Consider the following 14,673-nt stretch of genomic DNA (forward strand, 5'->3'; position numbering starts at 1 on the left):
CGCCGTATTGTCATCCTGCTTCAACACCCTGCGCATGCTCCGTAAGGTCTTCCGAGGGATCCCCACTGAAACCAGGAAGACGGTCACCCAGGCACTAGTCACCAGCCGAATGGACGTGGGAACCACTGCCAAACTACAGAAAAGACTCCAACGCATACAGAACGCCTCTGCATGACTCGTCCTGGACATTCCCAGCTACAACCACATCTCCGCCCACCTGACAGACCTGCACTGGCTCCCCGTCAGCAAGAGGATCACGTTCAGACTCCTCACCCACGCACACAAAGCTCTCCACGACCTGGGCCCCAAATACCTCAACAACCGCCTCACTTTCTACACGCCCACCCGCCAGCTGCGATCGACCAGCCTCGCCCTCGCCACAGTACCACGCATCCACAGAGCCACCGCCGGAGGAAGATCCTTCTCCTACCTGGCAGCCAAGACATGGAACTCCCTCCCCATCCACCTACGGCTAACCCAGGACCATCGCTCCTTCAGGAAGCAACTCAAGACCTGGCTTTTCGAGCAGTAACGGACCCCCCCCCCAGCGCCTTGAGACCCTTCCGGGTGAGTAGCGCGCTTTACAAATTGTTCTGATTGATTGATTTACAAAGACAGCATACACAGATTAATTTCGTACTATATTTCCTTCTGGGATAAGAAAACCAACAAAAGAATACATGGAAAAGTGGCCGCACATTCTGAGAGAAATTTGGCAATTAACACAGCCCTTTATGTAGCTTTTCAAAAATGCCAATTAAGCGTCTCTTATTTTAGATGACAACTACTTTAGCAGATTCACAAGCACCTGAATTCAAGGGAGAGAATACACACATTCCCACCATTCTCTAAAATAAACTTCTACAGCGAAAATGCATCAGGGACTTCTACCAAAGTAGCTGAATATGATCTCTCTTGAAAGGAATCAGCCCAACCCAATCAGAGGTTACTTAAAAGGTTTTTAGGTGGTGGCAATACAAAGCACTAGTTGCTTCATTAATTTATGAAGGCCAGTTATGTATCTCCATGTTAACTAAGTACACTTAATTGCTTTATTAAATCCACACTTCAGAGACAGCTAGCACATAGCACACTACATTGTCAAAGCAGTAAAATAAATATGTATTTCCTTAGCAAAATAAGTTTAAAAAATGCATGAAAAAATAAACCAAAATTGATAAGAAGGTCAAAGTATCTAGTGGAATTAGTTTACACGAATATATCTCTTTCTCCACTCACTTTTAGTTGCATTGCTGCTGTGAATAAGAAAAATATATACACAAGCAAGAGTGTGCCTTACAAATAAATTAAATGGTCTATTTCTTATTAGAAAAATATACAGATATAAATATGAGCAGTTTCTACATTTACTATTCACTCTCACTTTGTGAAATTAGAATGGCTTCACTTTGACCTTCTGCTTCCATTGCCAGAAGAGCTTCCACTGTTTCTAAAGAGACACCACTAGGTGTGCTAATATGCATTGTTGTTCCATCCCCATTGGTGACTATAAAAATGCCTTCTGGTTGCGGCAAATCAGAAGTGCCAGGAGAAGACATAACAAGTCCATCTGTAGTTTGAATAAATAGCTGCTCGTATCCCTGAGTGAACAGTTCATGGCCCTCATCGGCAATGTCAAAAGATACAGACTCTACTTCGGTAACCACATTCTCCATCTCACTATGCCCATTCGGCTCTTCATTGATAGTACACTGCAACTCATTTACATTTTTCAATTTAGAGGTCAGTGGTGGTTGTCCAATATGAAGGGAAGACTCGGATTGTGTCTTATATAAAAATTGATGGTCTGTTGGTAGGTTTCCTAAAAAGGTATCCTCAAGATGTTGCATATGATCAAGGGTGCCGTTAAGTTCCGAATGCTCATGCACTCTAAGCGTGTCCTGGTTAAATGCATCCTGCTGAAGTCCCTGATCAATATGTTGGCTTAAATGCCCATTTGGTGGACGAAGCACCGAACTGTCTACAATATTCACTGATGGCATGGAAATGGAAGTTTCAGAATTCAGTGCTTTACATTTAGAGTTTTGATTTTCAAATTGGCGTTCAGCAGGTTCTTCTGATTTACAGTTATGGCCCATTAGAGTATCCCTTAGTCCTGGTTCTGCTTTTGAGTTGGCTACATGACCTTCGCTTCTTAGCGCAAACAGAGCCGACTGTGAATAATCCAATCTCTCATATGCAGGACGTAGGAGTAAATCAGAATGTGAGGAATCAATTATGGCTTTTTGGTTGGAAACCTCTTCACATGTCTGTCCATGAGAATTTGTACTGCTAGCACTGTCTGGTTTAAGACCGATGCCCTCCATGCTTTTCGTATCAGATACGGTCACCATTTCATTCTGCTGCCAAACGGAACCTAGAATAAAACAAAAGAAATATTGACTCACTGAAAACTTATCTAAATGCCAACTGAAAACGAAATGCATTCTCCTTCAGTTAAAACTACAAGGGCTTGCGCCAAAGCCTTTAAGTATTTTGACCAGTATTTAGTTTGGAGGAAGGGTGGGGTCGGGGGTACAAGACAATTCGATACACACAACTGTAAAGGTAAAACAACAAGGATAATGCATGCTAGAGTGAGAGATTTTAGTTTACAATTAAAGAGAAGTAATCATAAAGCCAGGTTAAAGGGTTTTTGTGAAATTAAGTACTTGAAGAAAGTGCTTTCATTAGATGTAGGAAAGAGGAGAGTATTTAGTGTGAGTCCTGTCATTAGGCTATGTTATAAACAGTTTAGAAAATACACTAATAACTACATCAAGAACGCGGTTGGATTTCATAGTTGCTAGGTCTGCATTTAAATTGCAAACGTTACATCGAAAAGGAAACTTCAATGCTTTTACAGGGAAGAAAAGAAGGTAGGTAGACATTTTCTGTGAAACCACTGACCGGATGTTGTTTTTATGAATATGTAGCTGGGAATCCCAGTAAGCGGCTGAAACTTGCTCCAAATTATTATTACAACACACAGAATTAAAGTTGTAAGGTAAGGCAATGTTACAGGTTGCAAAAGCTATATTAAGCAATCAAACCATCACACATGGTACCTAAAGAGCATTCGGAAATAGGTCAGTGGAAGGGAGGAGAAAACCAGCTTCAATGTTTGCAAAACCCGTAACTGATTCGATCATCTATTGTCCCCCTTTCTGGAGGTCAAATTATTTTAAGTTCTTTCAGTGGTCTTAACAAGTAAGATGTAATGGTTAATACATACAATTATTACAAATTTACTAAATTACAAATGCAGGGATCTGGCCTGGGCCATTTTGCTGGCGGAGAAGATCGTCCGGGAGGGCTGAGACGTCAGTGCCCCGTGGGGTGCTGGGGCCAACTGCACGGACATCCCTGGCCATCCACCATAAATACTACACCACAGCGAGGATCACAGAGAAGGCTAACAAAACAACCCAAGACCGCTCAAACTACCAAACTGCTGGGCACCAGTAAAAGAGCTTGGGGGAGAAGCGTTGCGGTGACACAGGCACAGATACGGTCCCCAAGGCACTTGAAGCACAGAGGCGCCCCATCGGAGGAAAAGGGCTGTTCGTGCTGCAACGCCATTGCCTGGTCCGATGTTCGCAAGCAGGCCCTAAACTCTGCAATTCCTCCTTACGACCTCTGGTAACTGCATCCTTCTGGAGCACCTTTGGGCTGCTTGTGCTGCAGCATATGCCGCTCCCTGGAGCGCATGCAAACAGGCCCATTTCAGTGATATAATGAGTTATAACGGGGTAGACCCTAAAAACTCTCTGACCTGGGTCAGTCAATCAGGTACGTATGAAGATGGTCGGAGTCTATTGCTTTCATAGGCATCAAATGACAATATAGATCACAAATCAAACTTATGTAACTTAAATCATGAACAGTCCATAGGTGCAGTGCATATTTTATTTTAGCACGTCATAGATAAGATACTAAGTGTCAGTCATTGAGTAACAAGGTTAGAAAAATCAAAACTTAAAGCATATCAATTACTTCATTTTATCAAGGAAAACTTAGAAAAGACAAATTGAAAAGAACAAGTGCGGTCATCAGATTGAGAGCCTTTTACATTCTGGTATATCAACGCGCTCTTTAGTGCAAAAGAAAGGGGGTAGTTAGATGGGATGGGTGTGATGGGATAAGAGTGGGGACCGGGTAAAGGTGTTGTGACCATGAAACAATCACAGTGAATTTCAATGCAGCCTTTACAGTCTGGTTTAGATCGGTAGTGCATAATGCTCTTGAGCACAAGATCTGTGTTAATCCATTGGTTATTCCTATGCTCAGAGAAATGCCATGGGCTAGTTGTCTACGTTTCGACCCCTGGTTGTAAGGGTTGTTGGAAACCTCATGGTGGGGTCTTCTTCAGGACACAAAAGGAACAGGAGCGCCTACAAATGATACAATGGCAATGAATATATCTACCAACTCAGGAAGAATAATCTCGCACCAGGACTAGAATGAAAATGAAGTACATACTTTATGTGGGGCCAGTTCAAAAAACAGAGCGCGTTGATATACCAGAATGTAAAAGGCTCTCAATCTGATGAGCTTGTTCATGATTTAAGTTACATAAGTTTGGTTTGTGATCTATATTGTCATTTGATGCCTATGAAAGCAATAGACTCCGACCACCTTCATACCCATTTGAATGATATAGCCCCTACCAATTCACATCTCAGTGGGCATGATGGAAGACATTTAGCAGACGCTGGGTTTGTCCTTGTGTTGGTGGCTCACAGTCTTTTGCCAATACACTTGTACAGGTTGAGCAGACGACGTTCCAAGTGTGCGCTGCCCATTTAGGGCCCTCCTGATGCTTAACACAGATCAACTCAGCATGTGGCGCCTACACTTGGGAGCCCAGCAGGGATCACCTCAACAGTCATCAGCTATGGTGCGACAATTGGAGGATCAAGCTCAGGCTCTCAATGACTTTGCCACACTTTCAGGTCTGTGGGTTAACTGGGCCTAGTCCTGTCAGTTCCCGTTTACCCCTTCACATCTGGACCCTACCTTTGTCCTCATTGGGCATTTCAGTGTTTTGGCAGCCCAATACTTTGTTATTTAGGGATCAGAATATATCATCAATCGACAGACCTGCTGGAGGGCAACCTGGTGAGAGCAATAACTGCTCTACGATCCCAGATGTCAGTCTGGCGCACACTCCGGCTATCTGTTATGGGCCACACTGCCATACTCAATATGGTGGTTTTACCCCACCTATTCTATTTCTTTACTAACCTGCCACAATACATCCAACACCCCTCTTTTGCTCACTTGGGGGAACAATGAGGGAATTTATTTGGAACACGTCCTGCAGCAGGGTAGCACTCTCTAAGCTGTACCTGCCCACTGTTCGAGGGGGGCTTGCTGTACCAAACAAGGAGCAGTACTGCCTCGCAACTCCAGTGGGTGGCCTGTTGGGTAGCAGGGTTGCAGCTTCAGGACACTGCCACGCTCTTGCCAGCCTGGTCGCTATTGGCGATACTCCTCCTTTTTCACCACAGTACACATGGAAGACCATCGGAAAATGTGCTACTGCAGGTTGCCTATAAATGCTTTTGTCGTAGCCTGCACATCACAAACATCACTATCCCTTACGCGCCTGCGCAACCGCTGTTGGGAACGCCTAGGGGTGGGAATATTACGTTGTCCACTGAACTTTCCGCCTGGCTCGCGGCAGACCTACACTCTTTAGAAGACCTTTATCGTTATCGCACACTGACACCTTATAACACACTAGTGGAGGAGGATGAAATACCGCCAGGCCAATTCCTCTTACACCTCACTGATCACACCGCTAGGAGCTAAATGGGCGACATGTCAAGGGAACCTCCAATACACCTCACTTCAATACCTGCATGTCTTAGGCGGGGAGACACCTCACAAAATGGTTTGCAGACTCATTGCGCCATCATACTGCAACCCACTCACATCTCTTAGGAGGCAATGGGACACCAGGCACAGACAAGAAATGAGCCACTATATTAGAAAGTCCAGTTCACGTCCCTAGTAATGTCCATTTTCGCCTTATCCAATATTACATAACCCAGAGAGCATACTTATCCCCTTACAAGATAAATAGATACTTTAACTGAGCAGATGCCCGCTGTGCCGGATGCAATCTTCTGGAAACTGACTTTCTCCACTTGCTATGGGCTTGCCCAATTCTCACAACCTACTAGCATCATATAACAAGCATACTGGGCCTATTCTTCAGAAGTAAGGGACAGAGAGTCAACTCTTGTTTTCTTGATTAAGGGCTACTGATGGCCAAACGCTTAATTACCAGGCACTGAAGGTCACCCGAGCCAATTCCTCTGATATCTTGGAGGCAGTCACTCCTGGTTTGGGCTCGGGCAGAGAGTTGTGCGTTGCACAGGGAGGACACCATGGGACTCCACAAGCTTCATATTGCTGTGAATTAGGACACTAACCTACATGACTTCCAAACTCACCCACACACTGACCCAGACCTCCCAAACATTGACAGCTCAATAGGAAAGACAGATTCAACACCCCCACACAGTGTTGTAAGAATGAGACTGAGTGGTGATACTAGGTTTGCCCCTCACACAATCGGGGACTTAAAGCATTCAAAGAGGACAGTGTACGCCGATGCCTACTTTTGGAGTCCAGGGAGGCAGGCAGGCCAGGGAACAACTGTGCGGAGTAGGTATTCTCTGGTTTTCGTCTTCCCCATTCCTCCCTTGCCCCTCCGTATCTTTGATACCCAATGTTACCTACTCACTGTCGACTAAAGGAACAAGTTTCTTACCTTCGGTAACAATGTATCTGTAAGAGACATAGATTAGTTATAGATTCCTTACCTTAGAATTAACCCCAGGTGTCAGACTGGATCCGGAGAATTTTTCATCAGCAATACACCTGCACGTCGAAAGGATAGCGTTGGTCGACCTCGCGTTTGTCATTGGCATCGTGGTCGCCGGAATGACATCGCGGTACCTACTTAGCCGCCACCCTCGCGCGCTGACGTCATTTCTGTACACGACTTTCCATGCCAGAAGCGCAGAGCAATGCAAGACAATGACCAGTGGTGCACAAAACTAGGGCCCTGAGAGGAAGTCCTTAACCCTAGAAATCAGTTCGAAGAACGGCGACGATGGGTGGGGCGGTAAGGAATCATGTCTCTTACAGATATATTGTTACAGAAGGTAAGTAACTTGTTCATCTGAAAGAGGCAGTTATAGATTCCTTACCTTAGAATAGATACCCCAGCAATACCAACCTCAAAGGTGGGTCTGCGAACAAGACAGTTACGGGTACTTGGGTACATCTGGGGGATGCTATGTAGTAGTGAAGGACAACAGATGGTGAGAGGCTTACGGTAGCCTCTTGGTACCTGCTCCCGGACTACATACACAACACAACAATGGGGAAAATGGGAAACTAGGACCAGAATGCCGGATTTAATCACAGTCATATGGGGTGACTTCAAGTTAACAATATGAGGAGAAAGAGACAGAATCATCAGGGGTTCACACTTGGGGGTGGGAAAAAGACAGCTTTAAACCTTTGCCTTGGCACTGTTCACTGGGTCCAACAGATCTTTGGAGTGACAAGAATCCTGAGGTTAGGAAGTATAAATACAAGTCTGGATCCATCTGCTTCATGTCAGTGTTGGGTTATTTCCTAGTCCCACATGCACAGGGACACAGATTAAGGGACACTGGCCAGGGGATAATGCACATGGCTTGATATGCCTATTCCATAGTGTTGGACCTAGTGTTACCAAGTCACATAGGGTAGCCTGGCCTAGGGTAAGACAGTCAGTTCCTAGAAGTACAATTGTAAAGTTTGCGCTCCACCCAGCAGTAACAATGCACTTCCACACAAAAATGACACTACACCAATTCTAGAAAAATACGGTTTGCTTTATAAAATCATCTTTAGCAATTTTGTTTTACTCCTAGCACAACCTTACTATTATTTAGTACAAGACACTGTTGTCACCTTCTGGGCTAAACCCAATTTTCACTTAGCAGCATAAGTACTTTTCAACATTTTATCAGGGCAAATATTCTGGGTCAAATCCTACAACCAGAACTCTAGATACATTTACTATAGCTTCAATACAGTTACACAGACTAATTTCACCCCTCAGTGTGACAAGTTTATATTTTACCCACTAGACTCCAAGGCTATTTGCAAGAAGAGATTTACAGGTTCACAGGGATAGTTCACTAATAGGTCCCTAGAATCAGGGCTCACGCAGCTGGCTTTCTGGATAAAGACAGGTAATTAAAGTTACATTTAATAGATGACCATTTACGTTTTGCTTTAAGCACAAGGTAACATTTGTCTCTCACAGAATCTTACTCAGGCTCTAGAAGCTTCGTTTTCAAGGAGACACCCTTTTCATGAATTTCCCTGGTATTTCTAATAAAGCCCTAAGACCTTGACTTTCAGGTCCAGTACATAAATTCTGTCAAATACCCCTCCGCTTTCTAGGCGCGTTGTCTTGCAGTGTTAGAGAAGTTCTGGGCTACGCGCCTCAGTAATGCTGTCCCTGGCGCCGTTAACTAGCGAGGTCCTCCCACCCAGTTACTCGGTTCTGGAGTAACTTCCCCGGTGAGGCAGACTCCCACGCTACCACTCTTAGGCCGGAGCAGATCCCTTACTCTGGGAGCTCTACTCCTCCCTCCCGCTCTTACCGGGTCTCCGCTAAGCCTATCCCGGCCTCTTTCACAGCTGAGTAACACCTGTTCCGCTCTGCGGAGGTTCCGGTCCCTGTACCGCCGGCTCTTTCACAGCTGACTGGGCCGGGGCTTTGACGACTCTCCCTCGGCGTGCCTCGCGTCTTCGGGACACGCCCCACACCTAGGCTGTCAGAGGCGGAGGAGGAGGAGGCTTCTCGGCTGGTCCTGGGCGTCTTCCCGCCCCCTTCTTCCGGGTTCCGGCGCTGCCGCGCTGCCGCAGAGTTGAACTCCCAACCCGCCGCTTGGCTGGTCTGTGCCAGGCGCTCCTCTCAGCTCTCCTCACAAGAGACCCCTTCCGTTGGGCAGACGACCGGCAACAGGCAGTCCCGTCTCTGGCCCTGACAAGGTAGGATTACTGCACTTTGCTGTTGCCATACAGCGGGGACCTTGGGGGATACGAGACAATGGCTAAGATCTGCACTTGTCAGTAGTAGTCCAGGCGGGTCTCAAGATGAAGAAAGGCGGACGTTTTCCCTGAGTGCCTTATTCACTACACTCTCAGGGGGGGGGGGGGGTATTCTACCGCTCCTCAGCTGGTGATTTGGCACGGTTCGAGAGCTGGTGAGGATCGGTGCTGAAAGGGCTCTGTCAGTAGGTGGGGGTTACGTCGGCCGGGTAGGGTAGCTAACCTAAGAGACAGGTTGGTCCCTCCCTCAGTGCACCTTCCTTCCCACGTTAAAGCTTTGCTCCTGACCAGTCTCCACCCAAGCTCTCTCTGGACACTCTTTCTCCACACTTAAAATGGCCGCCCAGAGGCCGGCCTTATATAGGCTGGTTCTGGCTACCAGAACCCTCCAGAAGGTTCTAGTACCTTCTTAACGTAACCTTAGGGTCCCTGATCTAGAGGTGACAGTTATGACAGTTATTGGCGTCCATTTTGTGGGTTTCACAAATCTAGTCAGAAGTGGCACCTAGGCCTCAGAGAAAAGGACTACGAGGGTCAAAGAGCACCTAACCCCTTGTCAACACCGCAAAAATTCAGTGGACATAAAAATTAAGGGATATGAGGGGCAGAAAGGGGACAAAAATTAATAATATATAGGAGGGACAACCCAAAGGGCAGACAGGTCTAACACATAGACATAGATTGAATAGAAACGGGACCCCTGGGAGCTCACACACTGAAACACTAAAATTCCTTGCTCCCTGTATAGAGCAGTATTTTAGAAAAAAACAGTCTGTACCGTCCAGAATGGAGAGCTGAGAAGCTTATAAAAAAGTATTACGAGGGCAACTGATCACACACACATAAGGGAAAAAATTGACCAGGATGTAGTGCCATTAGAGGAAAGACGTAGAAAACGTAAGTCAGAAAGCAGAGCAAGACCATAATTTACTTGCAGGCCCAATGCTATGCCTACACCCAAAATAATTAATATTGTACGTTGTTACTGACTGAGGTTACTGGATCTGTGTCTGACCATATGTCCACATGTTTGTTATGCAATGTTTAGCAAAATTGACTTCGCAATTTCAATAAAAAGATATATTTTTTTATACAAGTTTTCAATTTTTTCTTGGAAAGGTTGAGTGCCAATAAGAGACTTTGTACAAAAGTTGGTACAAAGGGTATCACTTAGAATAGATTGATGCTAATTAAGCAGCTAATGTATGGCTTTTGGTTATGTGAACTAGGACTGGGATTTACTGGAGAACCTTTATTATCAGACAGACTTAGTCAAGGATGCGTACAAATGACTGGAGGGTTCAGCCAGGGCACAGTACAGAACACAAGAGCACAAGCTATATGGGGTGGGGGAGGGAATAAGGCTGAAAAAACTCATATTATGGCTGGCAAAATGAGAAAAGGGACAACGGTGGATCAGCAGAGTAGAAGCTGCAGAAGGGGTGCTGGTCGGTGGAGCTACAAAGATAGCCAACACTTTCGCAATGCACATGGCTGATCTGTACCAGTGCAGGGCAGGAAAACTTTGAATGGGGAAGATCCGGAGATGTTGAATCACGGGCTTGGGGAGGAGGAGCTAAGGGAGGTCTCTCAACAGCTCAAGAGAGGTAAAACCCCTGGCCCAAATGGTTGTCCTCCAGACTACTTTACAAATTGGAGCGGGAGGCTGGTCGGACTACTACAAGCCATGTTGTACGAGGCCAGAGACAGGAAGCCTCCCAAGGACCTCAGATCAGTGGCAATAATCTCAGATATACAAAACATTAATTGGAAACCCAAAACCACCACTAAAGGCACTGATAGGTGTGAGAGGGATTTATGGATCCTAGAGGAGGGGAGCTGGGATGAAGCATATTGCTACCCTCGCAAGGTGGCAATTAGGACCAGGTTCCATCAGTGCAGCTTAACCCCTTCGGTGCTCATGACGAGCTCAGCTCGTCATGAGGCACGGTGCTCGTGTGCTCATGACGAGCTCAGCTCGTCATGACCACACCCATTTCTATTATGGCCCAGCACAGGAGAAGAATATCTCAAGCATTGATGAGGTTAAGGTACTGCACAAAGCAAATATCACCAGGAGCAGGCTGTTCCACATGGGAAGGATTGACAATGACAGGTGGCTTGCCAGAGGGGTGCATTAATTCAGACCATATGGGGTTGCCCATGACTACGATCATTCTGAGTGCAGGTGAGGAGCTCAATTTCAAAGGTGCTGGGAGAAGACATTAATCTTAACCCTGCATTGGTATCTTTGGGAATTTAGGGAGAACAGATATTACCAAGATACACGCTACTGTTCTTAAACGTGGCCAAGAGAGACATTAGAATGTTGGGTAGTTCAGTGGTGCAGAGATGGTAAGACAGGACCACAAATATGGATTAGTGTATGAGGGTAAAGGAGACAGTGTACACAGCATACAGATGCCCATGCTAAGCTGGCAAAATCTGGGGACAATGGAGGGACTATCACGAAATGGAATGAAGCCCCAAGCAATAGTGGCAGGACTACACTTCTATGGTCACAAGAACAGAGTATCAAGGAAGCAAAATTACACCTGGGGGAGGGGTGAGGATTGGGGGTACCTCCGTCTTTGTACTTGCAGGCCCTATGCCGTGCCTATACCCAAATGAAATAATATTGTACATATCTACTGGCTGAGGTTGCTGGATCTGTGTCTGACCATATATTCTCATTTTTGTTATGCAATGTTTTGCAAAATTGATTATATAATTTCAATAAAAAGATTTTTTTAAATAGCACATTAGTTTTCAATTTTCTCTTGAAATTCTTGAGGGCAAATAAGAGACTTTGTACTGAAGTTATTTCAAAGGGTATCACTTAGAAAGGATGAATGTTAATTAAGACTTGAATGCAAGGTTTTTCTTTGTATGGATCAGGACTGGGATTAACTGGAGAACCTTTATCATTCTCATTTTTGGACTGTTTCACTAGGAGGAACTGTGAATGCAAGTGAGTCAATTTAAGGTATGTAGCTATAGCGTGATCAAGCTAGGCATTGTGGTAACTGGGTCCTGGAAGGAGTTGGACACTCCCTCTAAATGATCAGATTAAGCTAGAATCTCATCAGACATCCTAAGGAACTTGGGTAAAGAGTGCACTGCTCCCAGGACCTCCCTTTCCTTGACGAAATGGTGGAGAAGTCATGGAGCGTCTCTGGAAAGTATTAGTAACCGCACCTGGAGTAAAAAGTTGTTTAGTACCGTTTGATTTACAGCAATGTTCCAAATGTTTTCTCTTTAGGAGGCCAAAGCATATAAAAGTGAGCCTTGGAGTTTTAACCCCTCTCACAAGTGCTTGAAGACCACTAAAAATGGGCAGATACTCTGGAATATTCTCCAGAAGACTCTGGAATCGACGTCAATGGCATTTGCCCAATCACTATAGTCATCTCCTTCGATCACAAGTTGACTCTCTGAAAAATATTGAAGTCTTCAGTAAACATCTGACTGAGCTACAGTAAAATGAAGATTAGCCATCAAAAGCGTAAAATGTGTTCATTTCAGTGATTTAAATAGACATAAATTACCCTTCCATCCTCTATTTAGCATCCTTGGTCATGGTACACTAAAATCAAAGTAAAAAGTGGACTTGCTTACACAGACTGCTACAGTTGATTACGCTTTCTTTCTAAAATGTGGAAGTCTGTTTAGATTTTAGCATCTAGCTGCATGAAAAGAAGAAACCCCAACTTCAATAAAGCACTTTAAAGGAATACAGTGAAAAAATGACTCATTCCAGTCACCAATGATTTAAGTCTATTACCAGTTTCTACTCACCAGTCATTCTTTAAACAATCATTATAAAAATGGGGTAACCCAAAGCGGTTGTTGGACCTGGGTGATCAATATTATTAGCAAAAACAATGGCCCAACCCGAGATAGATTGTTAGCTCAATGAATCATGTGCTCACAGTTGGTCATTTCTCATGACTAGATGAGTATTAGAATTAATCCCCTCTTGTAGATTTAATCAAAAATATTCGTTCAACTAAAAAGCAACCACCTGGAAAAAACTGATTTATTCAAAAAAGGAGTTTTAATAAATTACTCCAGCACAGCGGGAAAATCCATATATACATTTGTACATTATTCAAAAACAAACGGTAAAAGGAAGAGCAACGTGCTTCTAAAGGGGTGCCGGAAAAAAGAAAGAAAAAAGTGGTTTGGAGAGAAAGGGTGTAAGCCTCAACAGAAAAGTGACATAGGGTTTTGGTAAGTTGGAAAAACAATGCTGCAAAAATTCAGCAAATTATGCAATAAGGCCACTGATTGCTTGTTTCATTTTAAGCATTTATACAGTCTCAACTGGCATGTATAATGTTTGAAAAGACAGTGGTCCTATTTTTGGAAAAGAGCGTCGACGTTTCGACCCGTCTTGGGGTACAAGGGTGACTGGGAACCTCGACCTGCGGGTCTTCCTCAGGACGTATATGGCACAACCTTCGTACCGTGGTTAAAAAGCTGTGAACCTATAATAAATTAAGGCAATGTTCAGGGGGTTGCATGGAGATGTGATTATAAAGAGAGGCACAATAACCTCAACTATTTTCTTACCCAAATTTCTTTTTAATGGGATGAACACGGTCCTCCTACATCTGGATGGACGTTAAAATTATTTGGCCACAGTCCCACTCCTACAATTAATAAGGGGAGTCGATATGTTAAGTATCAATTCTTGATCTACATGGGCATCAGTCAAGTTTGGTTTCTCTAACACAAAGGTGTAAAGGCTTACCAATTTAGTGGTCGTTAGCGTTCCACACAATTAATCAAGTGGTGACACCAGAGGTAATGAATACAGCTCAAAGACAGGGCATCGTCCGTTACTGTAAGGAAACACATAGTAGGTGTGTTTACCGCGATGTCATTCTATGATTTGGATTAATTTGCAAAGAAAAAACAAGGATGTACCATACCTTTCAGTGTTCTTGTACGGACATCACTGTGAGGTGTTGATAAAAGAAGCTCAGTCCTGGCGCCAAAAATACTGCAAGGGCATACAGGAATGAGTGTTACCTAAATAATGTTTTTAAGGTTAAGATGCAATGTGTTAATAGAAAACGGGTGAACCCGAGGTCTATTGTTTACCTTGTTGTATCCTTGGTTGGAGCGACCCTCACTTGGATGTGTTTGCATATGTAGGCGCTATCCAAACCGGCAACTTGCGGCGCTAAATGAAAAACATAAATAAAGTCACCTCAAGGTCGGCAGGGCCGTGATAAAGTCTAAGGGGATCTAATTTAGAATTTGAAGAGGGTCTGGGAGCATTTCACAAAATTTGAGCATACACCGGACAGTCTAAAATGGTGTGTCCTTGAAAAGGTAACACCAAATCCCAGAGGAGGGGACTTCAGCCATGTATTGAGCCTTCGTGAGTGCCGCTTTATACATCTATTTGATACTATAAAGCGGGGGTTAAACGAATATGAAGAGATTAGCAAACAAGTAGCAGTATTAAACAATAGATGATTTATTCAGCATGTGATCTGACAGTATCCATGTTCCTTCAATTGTTCTCGA

General features: G+C 44.4%; 1 protein-coding gene across 2 annotated transcripts in view; it reads right to left on the bottom strand.

Moving 5' to 3' along the window:
• Positions 1-628: 628 nt before the first annotated feature.
• Positions 629-14,673, bottom strand: part of ZNF839 (zinc finger protein 839) — a 282,082-nt gene continuing 268,037 nt past the window's right edge. For both annotated transcript variants that reach the window (XM_086937833.1, XM_086937832.1), the window contains exon 8: positions 629-2,377. In XM_086937833.1, coding sequence (XP_086793959.1) covers positions 1,371-2,377 — 1,007 coding nt within the window. In that variant the 3' untranslated portion in view covers positions 629-1,370. The remainder of the gene's footprint in view (positions 2,378-14,673) is intronic.

Source organism: Lissotriton vulgaris, chromosome 9 (assembly GCF_964263255.1).
Source record: "Lissotriton vulgaris chromosome 9, aLisVul1.2, whole genome shotgun sequence".
NCBI lineage: Eukaryota > Metazoa > Chordata > Amphibia > Caudata > Salamandridae > Lissotriton > Lissotriton vulgaris.